Consider the following 27623-nt stretch of genomic DNA (forward strand, 5'->3'; position numbering starts at 1 on the left):
ATTAATCGCTTCCTTTCATATGACAATCATGATGTGCAAATCTGTTTTTCATAGGTAGTAAACTGAAGACAGGTTAGTTATGGTGGTTTCTTAGTGAGTCTTCCAACTGTATCAGTTAAAACGCAGTGTGAGAACCAATAACAATAATTAATTTGTGCAAGTGGGAAGAGTTAGTAACATTCTCTGTAAATGGTTAATACCCTCCATATTTCTTTCTTCAAACTAATGTCTTCTGTCCTTTACCTCTTGCTACAATTTGAACTGCAAAACAAACAGGGAAGAAACAACAAGAAAGAACCAACAGCCGGTTTTCCCAACCCATTAAAAAAGCAAATCTCTTCAATAAATGTTTAATTGAAAATGTTGGGATGCATTCAGCTGTATTTTGTCTAGACATACATGCTAAGCATGGACAGGTTTCTTCTGGTAAACTCAAATATATCTGGTGTGTGTGAATGGCCCAAAAAAAGTCAGATCTTGGGGGATAAATAGTACCAATGGCAGCAGGACTTCCCACATATGTTACTGTCAGTATCAACTGTTAGTAAAATAATGCATTTATTCACAATTGAGTTTTTTATTCTGTGCCTCTATCAGTACTTGGTATGCCATCATATGTCAGGTGTTTGCTTTTATTTCTTTTCTAAATAATATTCTGCAGTACTTGGTGAATATATCTGGCCATCGCTATGGAGTCCAAATATTTTATTGCTGCACTTGTGTCACCACATTCTTGGAATATAGCTGCAAGATCAATGCATTTACACAAACTAAAGTTAGCCTAGAAAATTTAATCTTTATCTTCCTCTCTCTCTTTTGCTTGGATTTTTTTTTGTTGTGTTTTTTTGTCCATTGACTATAGAGGGGAGAGACGGACAGCCTCTTCTTCACAGGGACTTGAATCCACATCCTCCATGAGGGGGAAAAATGCTTAGGAAAAGCCAAAGTTTAATCTTCATGAATATCTACCAAAGGGTTTTTTAGTTGGCACTTCAGGATTGGTCACATTCCTGAATTTTGTGATATGCAGATTCTTTACCCCAAAAACATCCAGAATGACAAGATCCCAGAATGTTTAACGTTGAAAAAGCCTCTGCAGGTCATCTAGTTCAGCTTGGTTGTCTATGTTAGACTAGTTTCCTATGAAAATTAGAGGTCTAGATCTGCTGCAATGTTGGGTTTTTTTCTTTTGAATTTGGGTTAACTTCGGGATTATCTGGTTCTTCATGCTAAACAATCCCAAGTCTCTTAGCCTCACTTGTATGAGAGAAGCTCCAATCCTTTAATTATCTTTGATTAGTGGTGGTTTGATACCATTTCTCACTAACAGGTTCCTTCACAGCACATCTGCATCTGGAAAACTGTGACAAAACAGAGGGAGCATCTGTGTACTTGTGGTGGAGAGACAGATCGTCTGCTGCTCAGCTGCATGAGAGACATCATAAAACTTTAAGGGCTCCATCATAAAAGATGTTGCAGCCATCAAAGAGCTTTCTGAGAATCCTCCCTGGAATTGCACTAGGCTCATCTCAGCTCTCTCCTGATACTTGCTCCATATTTCAATTCACTCCATAGTGAGATGTGCTAGTCATCCCTAACAGCACTAACATCTTCAGTATTGATGTGTACATTATTAGGTTTTGACTCTTCATTGGTACTGGGATCAATTGCTAGGTTGATTGCAGATCCATTCATCAACTGTAAATGATTTCTTGGCTTTTTGTCCAGGTTCTGTAATATTTTCAGGGCAGTGACCTGTTCTTAATTGACCTCTGGAGGAAGCTAGCTTGCTCCACTGGCTGCAGCAGGAGTTTAGGGAGTCTGACTGCTTAATGTAGTTAGAAGAATGAGTATTCCTGTGTTGGCATCTGTAGCCAGCACAGCCATCTGCTACAGGAAGGATGATGTTAATTTCTGTATCTACGTGATCAAGAAGTGCAGGAAGAACAGGGGCATCTTATATCTGTTCTCAGGTAGAGAAAAATTTCTTTTAGATCAAAAAGTTAGAAAGTCTCTCCGTATTCTGGTGAAATGACATGTTTGAACAGGACTGCACTCTTTAGGAATTAGAAGACTCTGACTTTCCAAGGAAACATGAAGCAGTACCATAAACATGACTCTACCGTGGGTAACACTCATTCATGCCGCAGAAGACATTTCCAATGTCCATGGGATCATTAGGCTGAGCTGGTGAATGGGCAGAACTGTAATGTCACAGTCTGCAAGGTCAGGGAAATACAGCCCTTCAGCTTCCTTGAGGCATGGTCAGCTGCAGACACACACAAAAACTGTTGCATTTGGGCAGGCCTGAGTAGAACCTGGTTGTACAGAAATGCTAGAAGTGTAAAGTCTGCCTGAGTTATTCTGTGCTCCCTGTCCTTTAGGGCTCCTTTCATTCATAGCTGACTAAAGCCAGTGCATGAAGGTCACCAGCAGCAACTGTAAAGACCAGTCTCTTGGCAAGGAAAAAGAGTATTATATGACTGATGCTTTTTAAAATACAGAGATGGCCTTGGTAGAGCTCTGTGCAGTTTGGCCAGACAGTTCTTAATACCTTCACTTGGTCAGGAATCTTTTAAGTACACCTAACACAGTGACTAGTATCCACAACAGTAGCATGAGGAAAAATGACCTAGTCTGATCTTTGCAGAAGAGCAAACTTGGAAATCTGTGTCACTTTGATTTGGCTTGCAACAGGATTAGTATTTATTTCTCTCCTCTACTTCAAGAAAGTATTATCTAATATTCCTCATTCACATGAAGTCTCATTTAACCTGAAATATAGTGTTTTCTCTTTCAATATTACCCTCAATATTATAGAAAAAAATATAAAATTCTAATTTCTATTAGTCTTTTCTTAGGTACATGTGGACTTATTACAGCTCTCCATTGTATTATTTTCATTTTCTTAATATTATTTTTTGCTGCAATAGTCTATGAGTAGACCTTCAGAAATTATCTTCCCAACCGAGAGACTGTTTCTGTCTGTAATTTACAATATATGGCACAGTGCGATGTATGCTATTTTGGAATGTTGTAGCATTTTCTTTCACCATAATTGCAAGGATCAGTACAACCCAGATTAGGATTCATCTTTTTGGAGTGGTGCTGCATTTGAACATACAGTTAAATAATTTCCTCTGTAATCCTCAGGGCTTCTTTCCTGCATTACTGTTTTCAAAACATTCATCTCCAACTTGGTACATAAGACTACCAATTACTTTTATCTATTGAATCTCATTTATTTTAATTGTGTCTATCTCTAACCTGCCAGATCATTTTGCAATTTTAATTTTTGCAGCTGTATATTTGAGAAGTATGATTTTTAAATATTTTCTAGGCTACTGTGCTGTGGTACATGTCCAGTTGCATTAGGATAATAGGAAATCTTGTCATTCCCTGTTGAACAGGGAACCAGATGAACAGACCTTGTAGAACAATGTTTCATCCTGACTAATGTGATTTTTGTTTTATTATTTGGAGGTACAGTTACATGTTATTTCAACAGAGTGAACAGTAAAGCATTCTGATAGTTCAAAGCCTGTATGTTTTGCAAGATTTGAAACTTAAATTTCTTATGGGAAAGAGAGCCAGGCCTCAGACCTTCTCAGACAATAAATATCATCCTTAAGATTCTCAAAAGACAAGAAGAAATAAGTTCACTGCTTCTTTAATACAAGAGACAGGCATTATAAACACCCTAGAAGGCAAGTTTTTTCCTCTCTTTTTGCATATTGCCGTATTTCTTGAGTGCTCTGGAAAGAGAGAAGCCAATACAGAGCATGATTGTGAGAGAAAGGTACCTCAGTGCAGAAAAGCTGCCATGCAGGAAAGTTTTCTTATTCCATCCATGAAGGGCATGTAGTCATCTTGGCCTTCATTTGTCAGTAGTTGGTGAGACCTCAACCTAGTAGCTGTGTTCAAGATCATAAGTCATTGTAAGTCACCTTAAACTCCTTTCATTTTATCCAGACTGCAGGAAATGGAGAATTATTGTTTCACTGAAGAAATTACCTTTCGTTTGGGTTTTCCTCATAAGCATCTAAGGCTGTGAGCTCTGATAATAATAGATAAGGTTGTACAGACAGGTTCTGAGTCCCCAGTGCTTTGGCCTTTTCAAGGCAAGCACAGAGTAGATGCCTCTTTTAGTGAGGCTGTAAGCACCTCTCCTGGTGAAGGGAGTTTGCTGCCAATATCTTGGCAGATACATTACGCAACATGCAAAAATTCTGAAAATTTTGAAAAGGAGAAGCAGCTTGCTGTTGAACGTTGCTCTCTAAATAAGCTAATCAAATATTCAGCAGGGTATCTCCATTGAAAACAATCTAGTCTTTTCTATTAGTCTGCAAGTCACAGTAAAAAATAGAAGATGGCCAGATGATTAGAGGTGGGAGAAGTATATTTCTATTGACCCCATTGTTTCTTTCTTTGATCACCAAATACTTCAGAATGCACTGGAATGAAAGCAAAACCTATCTCCAAGGTCCTCTTACGTAGGTCTTCCATTTCTAAACCCTTAGTACCTTTTATGAAGCTCCGAATTTATGATGCTCCAAAGTTATTAAGTGCATGAATGGGTTTAAAAATCCAGTGATATTGAAGTATCTCAGCCACCAAGTGACTGAAACTGTGAAAGACACTGCTTGGAATGTGTGTTTGAACTCATCTGTGTTAGCGATCACTTCCCTAATGGGGGAAAAACCATCATGCATCTGCAAATCAGTCAGACTGTTCCACAGCCCATTAGCCAAAGATCCCTCCACAGTATTGCGGCCTTCTGTTTTTGTGATTTCCACTGATTTTACTTACAAATGATGCCGCCTTTAAAGGATGCCAGTGGTACATATGTCAGCCAAGTTGATAGGTTGCATAGAAATTCCTAATTCTTTTCCCTCTACATTAGCATTACCTGTGAAGGTAGACTCAGTTTGAAGACTCCTGTCTTTTTTTTTTTTTTTTTTTTCAGGGGAAAAAAATGATAATTTCACAAATGCAGTGCTGTGGGCAGGTAAGAATTGTCCCAGCTGAGATGTAAAAACAGCCTCAGCACATACAGAAATAGAAAACATGGGTTTACTAAATATTCACACTGCCACCCTTGTGTACTTGAATGAAGTAATCAACTTGCATGACTAGAAATGAAAGAGGAAGGAAATTAATTTTCTTTCCACGTGAAAAACAACTGAGAAGTTTTAAAATCTTGGGAATTCAGATACCATGCAAGTGTGGACTAGATAGGTTAGGCATGAACAGAACAACTGTGTATAAGTCCTTCTTCTTTAAAGGAAATGTGAATGTTTTGAAAAGATATGTGAATGCTTAGAAGACACAGAATAACAATACTAGTTTGGTTTGTTCCATTTATTCCCCTTCTGTTTCTCATTTTCTTGCTCTGGTGGTGGTGCTTGATGTACAACTGTAAGCAAATTCTGTAGATATTCCTATGGGACCTTGGTATATTGATTCATTAGAAACAAAGAAAAAAGGGTCTTCTCAAGTATATCCAGAAACACACATAAATGCCTTTAAATCTGTTTCAGATCATGGTACTGCATTCAGAAAGTTGGGACCTGAAAATCAGAGGGATTGTTTCAGTTTCACAAGTATTAGAATTCTGGGAGTTTAGCGTGACCTGTAGAGTATCAGAAATCCTTCTGGTTGCAACTAATGGTGATGTTATTCCATGAGAGAGGGAAGAGCTCCAACATAGGGAAGAAAATTGTTGTAGTGAATCCCAGCATGTCAGCATATGTCAAGTTAGTATTCTCTCAAACTATCAGCAAATTACTCTAAAGAATTGGGGGATTTGATGTTTGTTTCTCCCCCTGTTCTTCAAAATATGGCTCAAAATACTCCAAAGATGTCGTCATTTTAGATGAAATTACATTAGAAATGCTGCTGTGTGGCTACTACATCTAAGAGGTCCAACTGCCTTTTCTTCATGGTATGAATGTGGAAATTTTTTTTCCATTTTGGCAAATTTCTAAGGTTCTTTTGTCTTTTTGTTATAATTCTTGTTGCATGATTCTCAATAATAACATACGATCATTATATTATTATTTTTTTCAAAACTATAAAGTACAGCTTTATTTACTGAAGTAATGTACCTAGGGCATATCGGAATTTACTATGTAATTATATTCTTGTTGATTTTTCTATTTTTCAAACAGCTTGCAACATGAGACTCCAGCAAAGTGATGCCAGTGCTGGTATTCCCTGTTACTGCTTTGGCATATGTGTATTTCCCAGAAGTCGAATAAGTTTTCTGTTTATTTACCCTTTTTCTAGTATGGAAAAAGCTATGGATAGGGTAATGACTAAGCAGTGCAGGTTAAAATTCCCAGGAAGAGGCCAGAAGGGTCTGTTCGGCTTCTAACAAAGTGAAATGTTAAAACAAAGAGTTTCCAAAGGAAGTTCCAAAAGAGAGTGTTCTACTTTTTTGTGTTCAAATGCTAATTAAATGTAATGGAACATTTTGTGTTTACTTTATGGAACTTTATTTGAACTTCTCTGGTGAAGCTGCTTGCCACTTGGTACCTTTCAGTAGCTGCCTTCTGTCCAGGCTCCCTGGGCTGCTTTGCTCCATCAGCCAGGCTTGGCAAGGTTTTCTGCCATGAGCAAGGCCCTGCTCCACTCACTCTCAATGCCTGGATATCATCAGTTGCTAGAATTATCCCTGATTTCTCCATTGTTGCTGGTTGTTTCCATCACCCTTTATGCACCTAAGACAGAAAAATGGAAACAAACCAGTTCTGGTGTCCATCAGAGATATCAATTTCATGAAGAGAAACCGGTATATTTCTAAACAGAGTGAGGATGTAAACAGTTACAGGAATACAATTGGAAAATAAGATTCTAAAACATCTCTGTGTAAGCACTCATCTTGTGTAAGCTATAGCAGTAAAATTTGGTTTGTCTGTCATCTGCATAGACAGAAAACTTACAGATATTTCAGATCTGAAAATGATGGAAGAGATAATTGTTTTTTGACCCAGCACTTACAAAACTGCTTCTGACAAACAGCTTTCCTGCAAAGGGAGTATTATGTTGGTGCTATTTGCAGCATTTTATTGCAAGGGCTGTGTCGGTATTTCCATGACAAAACTTCCTTGCAGTTGCTCAATAAAAATCTCACTCTGTAGTGAGACATGAACATCTGATCTCATATTCTTGACCAGTGCCTGTTTTCACCTGCTTTCCACAAAATCGACTGAGCTGAGGTTTTTATGTTGTACCAAGGTTTAAAAAAGTTGTGGAGGGGGAGAAGGTGAGGGAGCGGAGGAGTAGGAATGTAGTTGATAGGAATGGTTTGTAGTTCAGTTGTGGGATCAAATGATGTGCTGTTGGCATCATCTGTAGGCCAGTTGTGCTGTAGTAGAATTCATTGCTGTCCTTCTTAGGCGTGAAATTCTACACATTGTCCAATCTGTAGGGAAAAATATTTCAATGGATACATAATCTTTATCATGAGGCAGTAACAACTGAAAGTTATATCAAACTAAAATACTAGGTAAGATGATATAGTGTGTGGCGGTGCCTGTGTCGCCAGTCCGGCCAGCCCTGGCACCACAGCAACACAGTGGTCTTGGCTTGCCGGAGTGAAGCGTGGCTGTGGCAGGAGGAACGAAAGGAGGGACTCCTCGAGGGGTAGATCCAACGAGTTTATTGGAGGCACGGACGTGGAGTCCTCACCTCGGGACACCAGCCTCAGAGCAGACCCCGAGGGTCTCTGTGCAGCAACTTTTAACAGGGGGTGTGACACAGGGGAGGGTTCAGCCAGGGTCCAATGGGGTACAGTAATGGTATGGCTCTTAACATAAAAGACAGGTGAAACAACCACACAGGGGACAATGGGAGGGGGAAGCCTGGATCCAGCCCAATCACTCGACGCCTTCCCTGGAACTTTCAGGACGCAGAGAGAGGCCCCAGAGTGACAGACAGGACCAGGAGGTTACCTAACCAATGATGGACATATGACCGAGACTGGGGAAAACCACATTGGGAGGAACATGGGGGGTTACAAAGAAAGAACCATTACAGAAAATCATATTCAACAGATCATGAACATTAACATAAATAAACACACCACCACAATAGTGCATTATTTTTAAATAATTTCAATTAAGGGGAGGGAAAATAACCACTTCCAAATTATGGAGTGCTAAGAGGCTTTTTGTTTATGATGTGTTTGTTTGGTTGTTTTGGGTTTTTTAAATATTTTTTCTGCTGTTGCCATATATATAAACAGGTGTGGTGTGATCAAACCATTTGGAAGAACTGAATAATTCTTTAATTTTTTTTTTTTTTGGAAGATCAATAATATGAAATAAGCTGCTATTCTTATATCTGCTCATTTGCATCTGAATAGAATTGACAAGCTGAGAAAGGAATTGAGTCCCCATCTACTTACTCAGAGATAGCAACAGCTTTCACTGTTGTGAAGAGTTTTGGCTGCTAAAGCCACAGTGATTAACTTTGCTTCTGTTTGGGTTGGTAGACACTTGCTTTATGTGCCTTTTTGTTTCTTGAGATTGTTTTTTCTCAGCTATTCTGTCAGCTTCACATTTTTTTTTGGCTTCTGGCTTGCTTGCTCGTTGCTTTAAGGTTACTGCTATTTTCATCATTATATGGGTTTGATATTATAAACTAAATAATTGTGGGTTTGTTGGTGTTTTTGTTTTGGTTTTGGTTTGTTTTTGTTTTTGTTTTTTTCTTGTTATGGCTGGCCAGATGAGATTTCAGTTCTGTTTGGAATGTGTCCACTACACACCTCAGTCCCTTTGATGTGCCATGAAGAAGTCCATGGCCATTACCTGATACGTTAGGCTACCTTTCAGTCCTCAGACGTGCAGAAGAAGCTTCATTTGGGCTACCCTAAAGTAATTCGCAATTCAGCTGAAATTTCCTGGTGAGAACAAACCTAAATGGCAGCCTTAGAAGAAGACAAAATCATGTGACATTTTTTGCTGACTCTTCACTGTATCTTCTATTTTGGTGTAAATCTACCTGGATCAACTTGGACAGCAATTTAGGTAGAAACAGCTAGGTTAGCAACGAAAGAACCACAGTACAAAGTTTTGATTTATTTTATCCTTGGAGAGATATACTAGACAAATCTAAGAGTCTTTGGTAAACTTTATAAAGAGGTGAGAGGAGAACAGCATTAGGAATTGAACATTTTTGTTCTTCTCACAAGTGCAAACTGTCTTGATAATATCATAGTCCTTCTTACTTTTCACTTTCAGAGGCTTGCTGTGAAACTCACTGAAATTTCATACACTGTCAGGCTAGATATTTTGATCAAGAGGTATACAGCTAAATTCTTGAGTTACAAAGGCTTTTTTATTGTTTGCTTAGAGAATTACCGTGCTTGCTCAACCTTATGAGGTTGGTATTTCTGTGCTGTGAAAAGGCTTGGATAATATATGCAGATTCCTGAAGCAACTTACTACAGAAAAATAGAATTTTTGGGAATGTTTTGTCAGTCTTTCAATAGAAAATGTGGGTTCATCTTAGTAGGCTATAAAATACTTTAAATTATAAAGCATTAACTAAAGTGACATTTTGAATTCAATCTACATGCTCCTTCTCCCTCATTGCTTTCATGCAAACATAAAAGATTATTTTTATTCATAATCAAAAAGGAAAGCCACTCAATTACCTCAAATAGTTCAATGTACTGCATATGGATGTATAAGTGGAATTTTCAGTCTTTTGGTAATAAGAAATATTATTTGTTTAAATTTTTATTAGATAAGTAAATAAATAAAACAAATAAATAAATATTAATAAATAATTATTATATTAGAATTTGAGAAATCTGATATTCCAGTTCCATATTAGTAGTAATGGACATGAGAAAAATCTGTAGGCAAACTATGCAGGGCTAGATACAGGATTCTCAACATCTCTAAATACATGAAACACAGGCTGGTTTTGGGAGGGATTTATTTTAGGCACTGAACAAAGCCGTGAGGGGGCAGAAATCAAAGTCATTGTTGGGATTTTTCAGAGGAAGGCCAGAGATAACTCAAGTCCTGTAGTTTCTAGCTGTACATACCTCCAAATCACTCAATACACCACTTGGAAACTTGCTCAACTCTCTTACTTTATTCCACAGAGAAAACAAACTGCTCTGCACAGACAACTGTGTCCACACCAGGCCTGGTTTCTCTAGGAACCTTCACCGAGCCTCTTGTACAACACCCCATGCTTTGTTCAAGTGCTGGATCCAACCTTGACGTGGAATTTTTTTTGTTTGTGTGTTTGTTTTCCAGCTCTGAGGGACAACAGGATCGAGCTAGTGAGAGCGTCGTGGCATGAGCTGAGCATCAGCGTCAGCGACGTGTCGCTGTCAGACGAGGGGCAGTACACCTGCTCCTTGTTCACCATGCCCGTCAAAACCTCCAAGGCTTTCCTCACCGTCCTCGGTAAGTACACCGCAGGCAGAAGCAGGGTGAAACTCCTCAGGCTCTGGGAAATGATGATGAGAATGAACTTTTCTGAGGCTTGGCAGAAGATGGATGTGAATGTCTGATCTGGTTTCCCCTGATGTTCATTGATTCACGTAGCTGTGCTGAAGAGTAACGTGCCTCTTGCTGTTGATGCCGGGGCAGGATAATGAGTTGGGGAGCACACAAACACCACAGAACAAGTGTCCCATGAAACAGGCATAACCCTTACATCCCAAGCATCACCAGTGCAGGGAAGGTGCATGTTCATCTCCTGACAATCTATTGGCCAGGGCAAAGGGGAGAAAATCAGAAAACATGAAATCACAACGGGCTTTAGAGCTTTTTCGTTTTTCCTTAGCTGTGCTTTTTTTTTTTTTTTTTTTTTTTTTTTTTTTTTTTTTTTCCCCTGTCTATAAAGTGCAAATTTTCCCTGGGTTTGCTGCTTCTTTTATGTTTATCCTCTAAGTGCTCTGCTGTTTTCCCAAAGGTTATAGATACACATAGAAAAGCAATAGATTTCAAGAGATGCCCAGGAAATAAAGTTTCTGCTTGAAGCTTTATATGATTATATGAATGTCAGTAGCCCAATCAGCCAAAATTGCTATAGTTCATTGAAAGACAGGTGTGAACCTAAGAGGTTATGTGATTTTAGAGATTGATTTTATTCTTTTTTTTCTTTTTTTCTGTCCCTGAACATGTGTCCTGGTTTGGAGTAAATTAGGGAAGAACCTCCAAAAGGAGTCCCCTAAACCAAACCTCCACCATCCCTTCCCGCTCCCCCCAGCCCGGGTTCGGGAAGGCAAATACCTCGGAGGGAAGTGGAAAAACCGTTTTATTGACAAAAATACACTCCCCAACACCGAATAGTGGGAAAAGACGGTTACTGTGACGATGGGGAGGGTGCTGACGCGTCCTCTGTCTGGCCCGGGTCTTCTCCAACTTCTCAGGTCAGGTCAGGTCCGGAGCCGGTTCAAACCTTGGGGCGGGGGGAGAGAAAGGAAGGAGGGAAAAAAAAAAACCAAACAGAAGCAGCGGGGGGGGAAGAAAAAACGGCGGCAGGGGCAGCCGGAGAGCAGAGCGAGCGAAGTGAAGAAGGCAAAAGCAGCTGAGCTAGCTGAAGCAAGAGCCGAAAGCAGGCCAAGAAGGAAAAAAGGAGACAGGAACTGCAGGCTCCCGCCCAAGAGGGCGGGATTCAGCTGCGAGACATAACAACATATCCAAGATATGGGATGGATATATGGGATAGGAGGCAGCTCAACCCAGAAAAACATGTCTTTCTTTTTGTTTTATTTTTATATGTGGATGGGCAAACAGTTGAATTTAATAGGACTAATGTAAGATATTCTCTGTGGCAGTAATATTCACATTAATCCAGCCAGGAAATTGGTTTGTGCTTAGGATATGAAGTACATCTCCCTTTTAGTCCTGTGCGACTATTTTACAAAAATCTTCACAAGTTTGCCATTAAGGACAAAAAGTACCCACTCAAAGCAGAATATTTTGGAATAGCAATTGCCTATGCTCAATCTTTTGTGGAGAGGCATTTCATGATCTAAACAATTAGAGGAGTGCACCAGTTTGACCTTTAAAAAGGCAGAAAGACACAGAAGGATGTTACAATGACAAGAAAACCCTCAAAATATCCAGCCAATATTATTAACAAAAGTAACTTTAACAGTCCTTTAAATTTTACCTTCATTTTAGAGGAGGGTTTTATGAAGTTCCCCAACATTGTTTATTTACCTTCCAGGAGAGAAAGCTGCACAATTTAAGATTCCTGCCTTTTTTCATTTAGTATTTGTATTTTCTATTTCAAAGTAATAACATTTTAAACTCTTAAAACATTTTCTGCTGGAGAGGAGGATCTTTGCCACTGAGTTGTATTGCATTTTTAATTAGATAAACCATCCTTTTATGTACTAATAATCTCTTTATTGACTGCTCTACTTTTGATTAGAAAATTTAAGTGTCAAGGTATTGTAGTAGATACGATTTTATGTCCTGAAAAGGAGTATTGGATTTATTAAAGAGATGTACTATGCAGTAGGTGATGCTGCTTTGCTTTTATGTACATAATCTACCATTTGGGAAAAGAGATGTAGAAAAATTGAATTATTAAATGCAGGGCAAGGGATCAATTACTGTGACTGAGCCCTTTACATTGCCACAAATGTGAATGCATCAAAGCACTGTAGCTGCAAGTTATAACTGGTATTTTTGAGATTTTAAATTGCTGTTGTCATCAGCTTATTTTAAAATAAGCTATTCTTGTGTCTTCATAAGTTAAACAGATGTATGCACCCAGTGATCAAAATTTTCCCAAGCTTCTTCATGTTTTGTTTTTTGGGTTTGTTTTTTTTAAATCTTCCATGGTTCATTGAAAAACAGCCATTTCCAAATTGAATATTATGTGTGTGATAGGTACAAAGTACGTGATCTCCTTTGAAGAACTTGTATTCAAGAGCTGAAGAACTCTCCATAGTCAGTGGAGCTGTGATTATACCTCTTGGTGTTTTGGTTTTGCTTTCTCTGAAGATAAAATGACTCCAGTATTTATTTTCACCCTTCCTTTTTCCTGTCCTCATTATTTAGGTGTAAATATCTGTTCTGAACTTAGGTCAGTTCAGCTTTTTGTTGCCAGTAGTGTTTAATTTTCACAGCTGTGCTTCTAATGCACTTTGTCATCGTGCTTGCTGTGCTGAGCAGTTTAAATATTGTAACAAGTCAGACTAGACCTGCATGCAGAATACACAGAGATAAGGCTTTTATTTAAATGCAATCTATTTCTCTTAGAAAATTAGGAAACTCCTGCTTGTTATTTGTTTAGAACCAGGTTAATTTACAATAGGAAAAATGTTTAACTGGCAAGGCACAAGGAATTAATTGTCCTGTTTCCAGAATTTAGGGCATATGAAGAAGTGAACTTTAAGTTGGTCATGCATTCATGGCAGCAGCTGACACCATAATTTTGAAATCAAATTCACTAAAATTTTGCTTGTTTGCTTGTTAGGTGTTCCTGAGAAGCCACAAATTACTGGATTTACCTCACCAGTTATGGAGGGAGAGAGGATGCAGCTCACTTGCAAGACATCTGGTAGTAAGCCAGCAGCTGATATCAGATGGTTCAAGAATGACAAAGAAGTTAAAGGTATTTAAGGGGATTTTGGTGTCATTTGGTCCAATTGTCAAAACTTTACATTCTGTAGAATTGTGTATTTTTAACCTGTGTTTGTAAAGTTGCTCCTTTTGGGTCATGGAATGAATAGGGGATATTACACAGATGAAGAATTGATTGTAATTACTGTAGTGGTCACATAACCATCTTTTATTGTTTCTTCAGATGATAAAAACTGATGGTTTGGATTGCTCAGAACTCTGTGCAGCATAGTGAACTCAGCTGTGAGGCTTCATAGAGAAATGTTTTCTGGATTGTTATCACAGTCAGACCACTCATCCCTGATATTTTCCTTTTTCATTTCTCTTGTGCCATTCCAGCGTGGGGTATCTCTGATTCAGTTAATTCCCAGATTTAAGTTACACTCCCCTGAAAACTGTGACCGGGTGAGGCAGAACCATCTGGAGGAGACAGGAGAATGCACTTCCCAGAGGAGAGCTATGGAGCCTGCTCTGGTGAGGAAGAGTCAGGGTGCAGCAAATGAGGGAATCTCAGCTGGGAAACTCAGAATCTCCAGCTGAGGCAAGGACAACCTGCAGTGAGGAGAAGATAGATTTTAAAGGGGATCGGGAAAACTTCACAGGGGCTGGGAGGAGTTGGACAAAGTCAGCTGTAACTGAAGAGCCATTGAGTGACTAAAGCCAAAGCTGACAGCAAGGATTTGCCTTCAAGGATGCAGTGAGATAGGAAAAAGCTTCATATAAAAAGCTATTTATTTCTTTCCATCTTCTCTTTTCACTTGTGAAAACCCTAGTTTTCACACTCCATATTTTTAAAAATGCTGGAATAGTTTTAAATCCTCATTGGTGAATAAGTGAATGAAGAGAGCTTCCTGGTGCAGAAGGTTTTCACACCTCCAAGCCAGTTGAGGGGCCCATTATACAGTAGATTGATAAAAGGGATGAATTATTGGTATTTATTCATGTCACCTCTACTCATTCTGCAATAAGACCACATGAATAAATGATTGAAAATCCACCGTTTCTGTGTAGCTTAAAAAACCAAAACCAATCAAACAAAAAAACACCCTTCATTTATCTGATTTATCTAATATTTTGAATTTCATTAACTCAATAAACTGCCTCAAGCAAAGTTACAGAGTTAATTACAGAATCATTTATCTTCCTTTACTATTCTCTACCACAGTTTAATCTGAAAAAGCAGAGCTGTGGTATAAAATTGGTAAATAAAGGCAATTTCAAATGATTGCCTAAGTAATCCTGTCCATTCTAGAGATGTCCTTATTTCTAATGAAAATGAGAATAGTGTTGAAAGATACTAGCATTTTAGACTGGAATAATTTGAAATGTTTTACAAGGATATAAAATGCAGAAATAGAGAATAATTCTTTTCAGTCCTGGGAAATTTGAGGAAATTGGTGAAAGAAATGCAGCATCTAATCAAATATAAGTAAAAAGAAGAATTAAACAGCACAGCTAACACACATGGCACAGCATAGATCGTGTCCTCCAGAACATATGGCAGGATGAATATACATATTCAAGGCATGTAAAGATTGGAAGTATCTCCAAGCCATGTCAATACTATAAGAGAAACACTGATACAGTTGGCCTAACAGCAAGGCAGCATATTTGAAAATATCTTATTTTAAAAATTATGTTGTGTAATACCTTTGCCTTTCCTTCAGCTGACATGTAATTGAAGCCAGAAGCAATTTGGTGATTTGACTTTAATTTGTTCTTCTCAAGAGTTCCTTAAGAGATTAAAAAAAAAAAAAAAAAAAAAAAAAAAAAAAAAAGGTGATGAAATAAAGGTGTATGAAACAGAACAGTGAAGGGGGAAAGAAACACCAACAACCAAAAATAGGAGGAAAGTACTGAGCACATTCATTTCAGTTTAGTTTTCTAGGTCTTCTGAAGAGCACATTGCCATTTCTCAAAGGTTAGAAATAAAATAACCTAACCAGTCTGCAGTGGCATCAGCAGAAGTTACATTAGCTTTGTGCAATGTAAAAGATAAATGATAAATCTGAGAAAATAGACATGAAAATATGCTAATGCAGCTGACATTAAAGGTTAGAAGTTCGTCTGTCTAGCACCAGTAAATCCAATTGTGTTACACTGTATTATACATGGTGCAAACGAATAAAATGATGCACTGAGATCAGAGTTGCAGCAGAGGGGAAAAAGCCACTCTAAAATTGTAGCTGCATTGCTATTACTCAAAAAAGGAATCATCGTCTGGTAAAAGAATAGTGTTTGATAAAATAAGTGTTAGTAGTGAGAGAGACTGAATGTGAAGCACTGGGTGCCACACCTTTCCCTATAGTGTTCTGTCACTCATATATGCACCAATTTAACAAAGGGGTCTGCAGTTCAGTATTCTGGTGACATTTCTGGAAGGTAATTAAGAACAGAAAATACTGGAGAATCTAGATGCAAATTTTTCATTTTGAAATTGCCTATTTTTCAAACAGAATTTGTTACATGCTCTTTCAACAAAAATATATAAAGAATTTTTTTAGGCTTCAGGAATATTTTTAATGCATTTTCTTTCTTTTTTTTTCCTAGGTAGATTGGATTTTAAAACTAAATAAGTTCATTTTGTTGCAACAGGTTGAGATACTTTGAGTAAGTTTCTGTCATTTTAGTATACACAAAGATTTCAGATTTCAGAAAGGCATTGATCATTTTGTTGTGATATACCTCTAAAGCAATGGTGTTTTTTTTAGATAATAAGGCCATTTCATGTCAGAACTTGAGTTTAAAGGTAAACAAAAATCATATCTGCCATGTAAAACCAGAAAAATTGTCTTTTTAAAAGATAAGTATTTCTATCTGTTACAGGTATGTGCTTTTACAAATAGCTTGCAATGAGCAGTGCATGATGGTCATTCCATAATTTCTGTTTATTATTTTCCCTATCAAACATCTATAATTATGAGATATAAACCTGTATGTGTTGATACCGGCAAATCTGTATGTGCACCTGTCTGAAAGTCATGGAAATGCACCCGAAGCTGATGCCCAGGTTTCATTTGGCCCAAAATCTATTCCAAGGGTAAATGAAGTGGCTAAAAGTCTTCTCCAATTCAGGTTTGAAAAGCCTCCCAGGACAGAGATCCCACAGAAACATTTCTGTCTGGGCTAGATTTTCAGCATCTGAAAGCCCTTTTGAGGAGTGTTTTTATAATTTGTAGATATTTCATGATACATAATCTGAATTTGTCATGGTATAACTTGTGTTTGTTGCCCCTTAATTTTGCTTTACACCTCTGAGGGGAATCTGGCTTTTTTCCTCTATGGCCATAATTTATGTACTTTAAGGCAGCAGTCTGATTGGGTTTTTTAGTCTTCTTTTCCTCAGGCTAGATAATATTACCTTTCTTAAGATGTCCTTGTACAGCTCCACTGAGCACAGTGTTTTTCAACAGGTTTATTGTACATTTTTTTTCTTCAGAAAGCCCAAAACTGGGCTTGGTACTCTCAGTGTATCCATGCATGTGCCAGAGAGAGAAGGATCACTCCCCTTGACTTTGTGGCTGTGCTTTTACTGGAACAAAGCTGTGGGTTTCAGCTTTCAGCCCTGCAGGGGCAGGCTGTTGACTAATGATCAGCATGTCCTACAACCGCTAGGCCATCCTCTCTGAAGCTATATCCCTCCAGCCTGTTCATTACAGCATTTCCCACACAAAATGCTTGTGCAACGGATTTCTTTTCAACCTTTCTTCAAGGGAATATTAGGAGAGAGAGGAGCAGCCAGAAAATAATAAAACAATAGGCTACAACTGACATATTTAAAAGTTGTGTAAAATATTCCAGTCAATGGTGTGTACCCAGCACCTGATCTCCACCATTCTGACGTCCAGTTGGGTTTGCGCTCAATTAGCACATATTACAATCACCTTCTTTTTGCTATGAAGAAACATCTAAGAAAATACACCTGATGAGGAGAAGCTAAAAATTTCTGTTGGTGAGGATGCCAGCAGTTTATACAATATTATCACTGCCCTTTTTGCAGAGGAAGTTAATTCTAAGAGTTGAACTCTTTCACACAGTAGATACCTAGAGAGAGACTTCTAAACATCAATTTAGGAATTAAACTGCTTTTGTTTTTCTGAAGCATTAAGAATCCACAACATCTCAATAAAATTGAAGTTGTTGATGTTTTCAGGAGTCTTCTATCCCCCACATGAAGTCAGTAAGCAAAGGGATGTGCACATTACTTATGAGCAGAATGTTACCTATAGATGCTTATTATTAAATTTGGAAACCTAACTCTGGGAACAAAATCATATGTTTGCTTTAAATACCAGCAAAGACATTTGTTGTTTGATTATAATAACTTTGTTTTAGCTCTGGTCAATGTTTCTCTCACCTACTAATCCCTAAATATTAATATTGACCATGGCAGAAATTGAAATTTTATACCTTAGCAGCAGACAGGCAGAAAAATTCTTGCATGCAAGATATAACTACTTTTTAGGGGAAAATGGAAATTGTATCACTACATGGTGTCCTTGTCTGTCTGGAGACAATGATAAAGACCACCTCCTGATGTCAGAGGTATTTTTAATCTAAAAAGATGTAGCTTAAGCCATTGAAGATTTGCTTTCTAAAATTGATATTTCATGGAAATTTTATTTAGGTCATTCTGTTCTCTAATGGGATTTAGTATAATTTGAAAAACTGAAACCTCTCACTTTTTTAGGGCACAGAGGACATATGAAATCTCAGTGTAATTTAATATATATATTAAGTATTTATAGATGTCTTTTCAAGCTTTCATTGCAATAAATCAATATAACAAGCTTACCATTTTTCTAAAATAAACTAAAATCGATAAGTATCACGAGTAGTTTGGAACCAAGTAAAACAATTCTAAAGTATGTGTAAGAAGATCTCATGTTCCAGTTAATACATTCAAACATTTTAACACAAATGCTCAGTCTTTGGGATCTTCTTTCTGACCTGGCATGTATTTCTTACAACAAAATGTCCTGAATGTGAATTTCAACCTTGAGCTGAGATGATGTTTTCTAAGCGTGCTGAAAGCTCCCTCCACTGCACTGTCTGTTCTGAAAACTCTCAGATATTTAACTGGATCTGCACATAATTATCAGCTCGGTTTACAATGATGTAAAGCAGTGAGTGAAAGTTCACTGCAGTAGTCTTATTTCTGGTCTTCTTGGGACTAATCTGTATGTTCCAGATATGTAAATACAGATACATAAATACTATGACATGCTCTATTTATAGTTGTTTGTTACCACTGATGACTATACCTGGGTTTAGTTTTATTAGTAAATTAGCATAATTCTAACCAAGCAACAGAGTAAGCAATAAAGTATAATAAAGTATAAAGTAAGCACAGGAATTAATCTGAGTGTGTGCACATGGCTTCAGTAATGTCCATATATTGCATTACTATGAGAGGCTACAAGAATGAACTTGGGAAATTTAATATTTAGTGACACTGTGAATACATAAGGTAATGAGGGTGGGACAAGATTAAAATCTTTTTCAGATGACCTACAGAGAAGTTATATCAAATATGGACCTAAACATTCAAGAGGTAATAATAAATGGCATTTCTATTTGAATGCAGTATCAGGGAACCAGTTTTAAATTTTTCTCTTTCAATTTCCTACTCTGACAATGAGAGCAAATTGAGGAATAACTGCAGTCTAATTATTTTTTGTGTTAAAGAGATCAGTACAGATATGAAAGATGTGCTTTTTCCAACAATAGATAGAAAATTCATACCCTGTGATAGAAAATTTAGCTGTCTAATGCTGGACTAGTTTTTTTTCAAAAATACTGGAAAGATAACTGACTGTTTATTCTTTCTTTCAGATGTTAAATATTTAAAAGAAGAAGATGCAGTTCGTAAAACATTCACAGTCAGCAGCACGCTGGATTTCCTAGCAGATCGCAGTGATGATGGTGCAGTTGTAAGTTGCAGAGTAGATCATGAGTCCCTAAACTCTACACCTCAGATAGCAATGCAGGTTCTAGAAATACACTGTAAGTAATACACATTATACATGCTTGCTTTTATAGTTTTGTTTTGTTTCAGAGTGTCTGTTGGAGCAAAATTCTCTGGTGTTGTGCAGATAGATAACACCTTTCTTTTAACCAGCTTCTGTGGTTTGTATTTGGTTGGTTGGGTGTGTTTTCTATAAAATTTTTACAGGAGTGACTCAAAAATGTTTGCTGAAAGCTTTACCATTGAGAGCACTGTGGGACTGAGTTCTTGGTTTTCTTTGAGAGGTAGTGGAGAGAGAAAGCATTTGTCTTTTTTGGTTATCATTTAAGCAATGTCAATGTGTTATTAAACATCAAGAGCATCCTAATTTTGAACATTTCTAGAAACTTGAAACAAGGTATAAATAAGCAAAGTTTGTGTCAGATTGCCTCAATAATGCTGAACCCTGCTAATGAAACTCAGTAGTGTTGTTAATAGCACAAATTCAGGAGGAAAAACTCTTTAAGATTTATTTTTAGGCCTGGTCTACACAAGTTGTTAGTCTAGCTAATCCAAATTTCAGTTGTATTGAATCTTTATATTGGCTATTTCTTTTCTTTCAAATGGCATTTCTGGACATGATGTTTTCCACGGTGCATTGTTTCAAAGTTGAATGAATCTGGTTTTCTATCTGTGTGCTTTATTCTGAAATCAGGTTATTCTTTGAGTCAGTGGGGTTCTGTCACTTACAAACTGTGAGACACACCAGAGACACACTGTGAGACACACTCTTCACCATCAGCTGACATTTTCATACACACTTGTGTTATATCCAGCATTTTTCAGAGTCCAGCTGTTTGGTTTTCTGGAGAACACCTGTACATCTCATTGCCTAGATGGCAACAACAGGCACCTGCAAAATGTCATTCTAGTGGAAGGGAAAAGACCTTTGATGAATCTCTATCTAGACCAGGTGCAATCAACCTGTTATAAACAAGGGAAGGTTGCCCCTGAAGCAGGCAAGCATTCAGTGATTGCAGCCAGTTCCTGAAGGACCATGTCAAGGACTGGCTATATGTAACTTGTTTATAACACGGATATTTCTATAAGCATCTGAGACTTGCAGCACATATAACATGCAGGAATGGCAGAAGCACTCTGTGCACAGAAGCTGACAATTTTGCTAAAAATGCCATCTGCAAAAAAGTCTGAAAATTAAGAGAATGTGGATTAGCACATGTGCTAAAAACGTTTTCTGAAACATTCTGGCCATCATTTTAGTGAGCGAGATCAGGTCTTCCCCAAATGGCTACTAACACCTCTTCTAATATATTCAAATGCATCTGTGCTGGAAACATAATCTCAACAACTTCTTTCCTCAAATTCTAAATTGCACAGCCATCAGCCACTGAACTTGCCCGTGCCTTCACTTCCAAATTCTTTGCTCTTTCTTCAGTGGCTTGCTCAAGATGTTGGCACTACAGGAGATGAACCAAATTGAATGGAACAGTAGATGCAGAAATTGGACAGCTAAAAAAGGTTTAGAATGGCTGCAGTGTAATGTAATGTGACTGAAAGTAAAGGCAGGGCTCTGGTTTGCATGAGCATCATAAGGCAAAAAAGCCTTTTTTGGCCTCTTATATAAAATCTACTGAATATTTGTTATTTCTTTCCAATTTGCGCCCTTGTAGCAAGGCTAAATAGCAGTGAGGTGCATCCTCCTCTGTGCTTGTTTCTCCAGGTTTTGAACAAGACCTTTCTCCCTCTTCTCTGGCCTCACTGAAGTTCTCTAACAAGGTCAGGCTGCAACTGGGCATTTCCATTGTTGGTGTGCTTTATGTTTGTGCCCCTCAGACTGCCAGCTTATCAAAAGCCATAATGCACAAGTAATTGTTCTCTATCATTCCTGCTTGCTCCATTAGTTTTCCACCAATCAATTTAATACTCTCCAGCACTGGTACAGAGTCATTATACACAGAAAGAGAACTGATAAAGGTGTGTTGTGGTTTTGAAAACAAACCAAGTGAGAGGCTCTAAGTCAGAAATAAAATTTAATGAGAAGAAAAGGAAAATAAAATAGAATAAAATAAAATAAATACAAAAAGAAAAACCACTGACAGAGTCAGAATACAACCTGATCAGGGTGATGGAAACAGTCCAGACGAGGTGGTCTTCCTGAAACAGAATCTTGTAGAAAGGTCTGGTAGCTCCAGTCCTCTGGGAATCCAGTGGGAGAGGGCTGCTTCTACTGTCCCAAATCCCAGCTTATATCCAGGTGAGAATGCTTGGCTCTTCCCATGGGCGGAGCATCTCACAATGGGATGATGAGTCATGGAAGAGGGCCTTGATGGCTCATTAAAGGGAGAGATAACTCCTGGAGGGAGTTATCTCTGAGTCATGCAGAAGGCATTGATGGGCCATTAACTGAAGATGGTGATAGAATACATCCTAAACTACAACCCAGGACAAGGTGCTAAAAGAAGCTGAAGTTTAGGGCAGAGAGTGGAAGTACCATTTAAAGCTATGGCGAAAGTATTGTGTTATTGGTGATGAGAAGACTAAAATAGTCTTTGTTGTCCTTGTCCTTGCCACCTATATTTCCATGATCAGCATACTCAGAAGTGTTAATGCTGGTCAAATTTTGAAAGGAAACTTCAGAAAAAGAGAAGAAGATTCAAGGAACTGATGATATGGTTCATCAGAGAGCCTTAAAGGAAAAAAAGAGGAGTGAAAAGATTCACTGGAGCAATCCCAAATACTTCAAATGGGGTACATTACACTGGAACTGAGCTCCTTGATTTTACTCTCCTCATGTTGCCATGTTGGCTCACCCTTGTTGTGGATATTGCTGCAATCACTGAAAGCTTGCCTTTTTTTTTTTTTTTTTTTTTTTTTTTTTTTTTTTTTCCCTCATCAGTCCATAAGATTTCCAACATAAGAAAGACATCCTGTTGATATTAACAAGAATCATGCTCACAGGACCCTGTGGAAGCTGATCCAACATATATTCTCAATGCCACCTTGCAGCAGGGCAAAAATGCTGGCAAAATGGATGAATTATGGGACCTCAAAGTCAGGTGAATTTGTTAACCTGACAACTTGTAGGCTCCAAAATCACAACCAAGTTAGTGTGGCATTGCCACATGCTTTTAATGTCCCTGAGATCTACAAAATTAGCAGACCACTGTGAGAGAATGATTAGAAAATCTCTTAAAATGGTCAAACAGAACAGTGCAGGTGAGCATCAGTTTGGCAGAGAATGAATGTACAAAGATGAGGCATCACTCACTAGAACTGCACTTGAGTTTTAAACACCTTCTTAAAATCTGAACTGTTTTAATTGTGGTAACAGATGCTCCTCATGAACTATCAGTGTATCATCACCAGTTTGAAGAAAAGGGCAAAAAAGACCTTGTCTAAGCATTTCTGCCCTGCATAATTGTGCTTGAAAGTTGAAAAGTTCTTTGTTTAAAGCAACTGGCCCTTGACAATGGAAAAAAAAATTGTGGCTCCATCTAAACAAGCAAACAAACCAAAAAGCAAAGAAACATAAAAGAGAACAGTAGGAATTACAGGGGTGTTTGCATACAGTGAATGATAGGTAGGGAAAAAGGAAAGCAAACAATAGACTGGAATGACAGGTTTTGATATATGCCTAGTGAAGATAGAATAAAATTAAACCTGCTTTAGATGCTGGGACTGTATGAAACAGATTTGTAATTAGTCCATGGAGAGATGTAAATAGAAGTGCTTATGAGTCCACACAGCTTTTATTATCAAACTTTAGTATGAAGTAAACTTAACAAAATGAAAGCCATCAGATACAGAATGTGTTTATTCCCTCTTCTTCTCCTTACACAAATCTTAGTTTATTATTCTGATAGAGAAATCAAATAAGCTTCCCAGTAGTGCTACAGTGTATGAAATGAAGCTGAAGACTAAACTTTTACACTCAAAGTATGTTATGTTCTATTATTCATATTTACGTGTATGCGATAGAAATAGTGCCTAAATCCTTCTGCTGCTCTTTTCTTTCCTTTCCATCTTGTAGTTCAGTCAGGTAGTTGAGATTACCTAAATTATATTTGAAGGAGACTGTGGTCAATCCTTCTTTTTTCAGGGGTTCACAGATTAATTTTGCAAACTTGAAATATTAAAATAATAGGGGAAAGTATAACATACCCCACTCCAGGATAATTAGCTTCTCCAATCTTTTGATTTATTGGTCTGTAATTTATGTTATATCTCACTTGTGCTTAATCCTGTATCTGTATGTGTGCTCTGTGCACTGCAGGGCAGCCCAATTGCCAAATCTTTTGCTGTGCTGAAAGGTTTGGCTGTAATTTAGTTTCTGCTTGGCCAGCAGAGGTTTGTGGTAGCATGACACTGCTTGCTGAGTTTATTTTTCCTCTGACCCTTAATGTCAATAGCAAACCTAAAATAGACTTGTATCCCCTTGGCTTTGCTCTGAAGTTTGTTTGTCAGCCTAGCTGCCATGGTTATTAGGAAGTGCTTCTTGCAAGTGATAAACACAAATCTCAAAGGGATATTTAATTTCATTGTTTATTCTGTGTTCAGACTAAACAAAGAATGCATTGTTTCTGTATTAAAGAATCATGGGTACAATGGTTCAATTTGAAAGTTTTAAGTTCAGTGTTTAAGAGATTGTCTAAGTCCTTAAGTGCTTTCCTGAAAAGACATTTTGAGAGCATGTATAACTTCTGGTTCACATCTGGGAAGTCAGTGACTTCTTCTCATCCCTCTTCAGTGTGCAGGTGTGTTGTGATTCCCAAAAGCAGCATCTCTTCCTTCCAGGTCTTATTGAGTAGAAACCAGCCAACATTTTGCTTCATACTAAACAGAGTGCCATAAAATTACCCAGTGGTAATTACCTTACCTTAGTGAAGATTCTCTGGCTACAGAATTACCAGCAGACTCAGTAAAAATTAATTGTGTAAATCTAAGAGGCTGCTTTTGAAGCCTTAAAGTGAAATCAAATAATTTGAACTTCAAACTTAATCATCGTGCTTCTAAAATGGCAGCCGCAATGTGATCCGCGCTAATGGACTCAGTGAGATTTTGCTCAAAAGCTGACCACACTCTCAAAAGACAGCACTAATCAGCTAAATATGTGCTATGTAAGAAGTGTCTAGAGAGGCAATTTGAGTAAATTATATTGGCAGACACAGATGTGCACTGGATTGTCGGCCTGACCAATCTATAGCCATCAACTAACTTGCTTCCCCAGGCTTCCAATGTGTTTGTGTGATAGGCACACTTTTCTTTGGTGGGCTATAGATTCCTTTGCCATGAACATCTGGACTTGACTTTAAAATCGGGCAGCTATTCCATGAGAATGCTGGAACCGTTGTCCTGGAAATAAGGGTATTGATTTGCATTAAGTAAACAAAGCCCTGGGAGCACAGCAGGCGGTGGATCAGATCAGGCACGCATGTGCACCGTGTAGAACACGGGGTGTCTGTGTGTGCATGTGTGCCTGACAGCACTGTGCCTCTCTCAGTCCTCATGTGCCAACAAATGGAGCCTTCCCTGATGACAAGATGGCCCAGAATTTCTGCTGGTGTAAACTGAGTAATTTCATCAAAGAGCTTCATTCGTTGATGTAGCTAACCTAGGAGGATTTAGCTCATTTTTTCTACTTGGCTGCTTTCAAGTTTCTGTTGGAGCAGAGTTTCTAAAATGCACATTCTGAACAAAAATGAGTAAAAATGTGTGTGAATATATAAAAAGTACTAAATATTTTTAATATACACCTTCATATAGCACTACGTGAAATAAGGCATTCTAAAATAAAGGCAAGAGAAGAGTTGTGCATAGTTGGGTGCTAGACTCTGTGTCTGTGATCAATGTCTAAAAGACTCGGAGGCCCATCAGAACAGCATATAGAGACAAAAAAAATCTGTCTTCTTTAAGTCTTAATGTTCATTTCTGATGAATTAGTCACATGTTAAATATCTTATTGGCTCTTCAAGGTGTCTGTCTCTACCCAGACTTGCTGACTTTTTGTAGCTCAAAAAGGGCAGATGTGTGCCCATGCAAAAGCACACAAAAATGGGACATTTCTTAGCTATGATGAAATAGGAAAGGAAATGAAAATTTTTCCCTGCTGTCTACATATGGTCCTTCTGTACTGTAGATGAGTAAAATATGTGTCACTCATTCATTCATTTTGAGCTGTTGTGGCCGTTTGTCTTTTGACGTTGATTCTAATTTTCTTTATGTTCTCCTTTCTTTTACTTACTTCAGTTGTTTCCCCCAATTTTGTGCTTAAAAAAACATCTTTGCTTTTGCACTTTGGCATATCTCATTTTCTCTTTTGCTCTAGAGTTATTTACCTGGTTTTTTTTTTTTTTTTTTTTTTTTTTGTCCTGACTTGTGGCATGTCTCTCAGAACTATCCCAGAGTTAAGTGGCACCTGTGCTTTAGGAACAAGGGCACATCTCCCTTTTTTTGGAAATTGCTTCTACTTTCTAGGCAGAGAATATGTTTTCTGAAGTGAAGAAAATATAAGAGTTAAAAGAAATTTCCTTCTCTGGTGCTGATCTCTTTGGTTTCTGATCAGTCGACAGAGTTGTTGGTCATTCTCGTTTGCTTGTGACCATCTTTCCATTACACTGTGTGAAAACCTGACAGACACACTGGCTAGAAGTAAAATCTGGTAGCATTTGGTGTGATTACACACTGCCACAATCTTTGTGTGGACAATCTGGCAAGAGATGCATCCCCAGAGTCAGAAAATGCTTTGTTAACAAGGATAATAAGGTGTCATAGAATAATATTCCAATTTTTTTTTTTTAACAGGGCCCCAGGTATACTAGGTAAACTCAAACAGATACCCTGAGTATTGAGTCAGAAGTGAAAATAGTTGTAATTCTTGTGAGAATTGGAACTTGTTTTGATGTTGCCAAAAGAGAAAATGTCTGTGTAATGGTAACTTCAATCAATAATTTTAACCACACAATTCTATAACTTCTGATACAGTGAAAAGACCTGGATTTTCCAGGGGCAAAATTCCCTAGAGTCACAGAAAAAAAAAAAAAAAAAAAAAAAAAAAAAAAACTGAGATTTGCACATCCAGGGCTTTTCAGATCTCTATTTCTAACTAGCATGCTTTGCTCTTTTCCTATAATCATTTATCATGATATACTTTGAGTGGTTTGGAGCTGTGATACCTTAGAGACCTCTGGAACTTGTGGAGGGAGGCCGATATTTGAAGCTTGGTCTTACTGATTAAAGTACATTTTGTTCCAGCTTAAGAAGCAAGAGGGGGCTGCCTTTTCTGTCTAATGTGCAGACAGGACCTCGGTGTCTCACAAAGCCTCTGCTTCTGATCCTGGACAATCTCTGTAAGCCTGAGAAAGCAGGGATGTCCTTCCCTTCAGTGAAAACCTTCAGTGAAAGCTGCTGAGGTCCTGTAGAAACTCATGAGGAAAAGCTGGATGTTTTCATAAATGGCTCCCTGAATCTGAAAGGGAGGCATTGTCTCTTGGACTGATGAGATCCTCTAGAGATCAGCTCTCTGAGTGCTGTTCCTGCTTTTCTTTTTCATTGAAGATGTTCTACGGGATTGAGGAGAGAGTTCCAGTGTCTTCCAGCTGACTCTCTCTTATCCTTCTTACACATTCAAAGTTTATCCTATTCACACATTCAGGTCCCCAGCCAAGACTCACCCATGCTGTGATATTCAACCAGCCCAAACAGGTTTGGAGTTTGTTTTGTTATTTGTTCCTGAATTTACCCTCTGAACGTTAAAATGGAAAATAAATATATCTCAACACAATCCTTTGAGTACCAGCTTTCCATTCTATCTCCCTTAAAGGAGGGATGTTTCTATACTTACCAGTGTAAGATGCAGATAAAACCAGTAATAATAGGAATGCCATTTAAAAGCTAGGGCTTCAGTACTCTACATCTCTTCATGCTGAATGAAAATTAAGTAAGAAGTTAAATATAGCTCAATAATTATGTAAGCACTGTGTTAATTAGTACAGTTATACTTTTTAAGCTTTTCATATTGGTGAATGTTTGAAATAAATTAAACTTAA

At 37.9% G+C, this 27623-nt stretch overlaps 1 protein-coding gene across 2 annotated transcripts in view; it reads left to right on the plus strand.

Annotated features, from left to right (window-relative positions):
- Positions 1-27623, plus strand: part of CADM2 (cell adhesion molecule 2) — a 581269-nt gene that overhangs the window by 459458 nt on the left and 94188 nt on the right. For both annotated transcript variants that reach the window (XM_066340913.1, XM_066340912.1), the window contains exons 3-5: positions 10278-10430; positions 13465-13602; positions 19446-19616. In XM_066340913.1, coding sequence (XP_066197010.1) covers positions 10278-10430; positions 13465-13602; positions 19446-19616 — 462 coding nt within the window. The remainder of the gene's footprint in view (positions 1-10277; positions 10431-13464; positions 13603-19445; positions 19617-27623) is intronic.

This window comes from Sylvia atricapilla, chromosome 2 (genome assembly GCF_009819655.1).
Source record: "Sylvia atricapilla isolate bSylAtr1 chromosome 2, bSylAtr1.pri, whole genome shotgun sequence".
Classification (NCBI taxonomy): Eukaryota; Metazoa; Chordata; class Aves; order Passeriformes; family Sylviidae; genus Sylvia; species Sylvia atricapilla.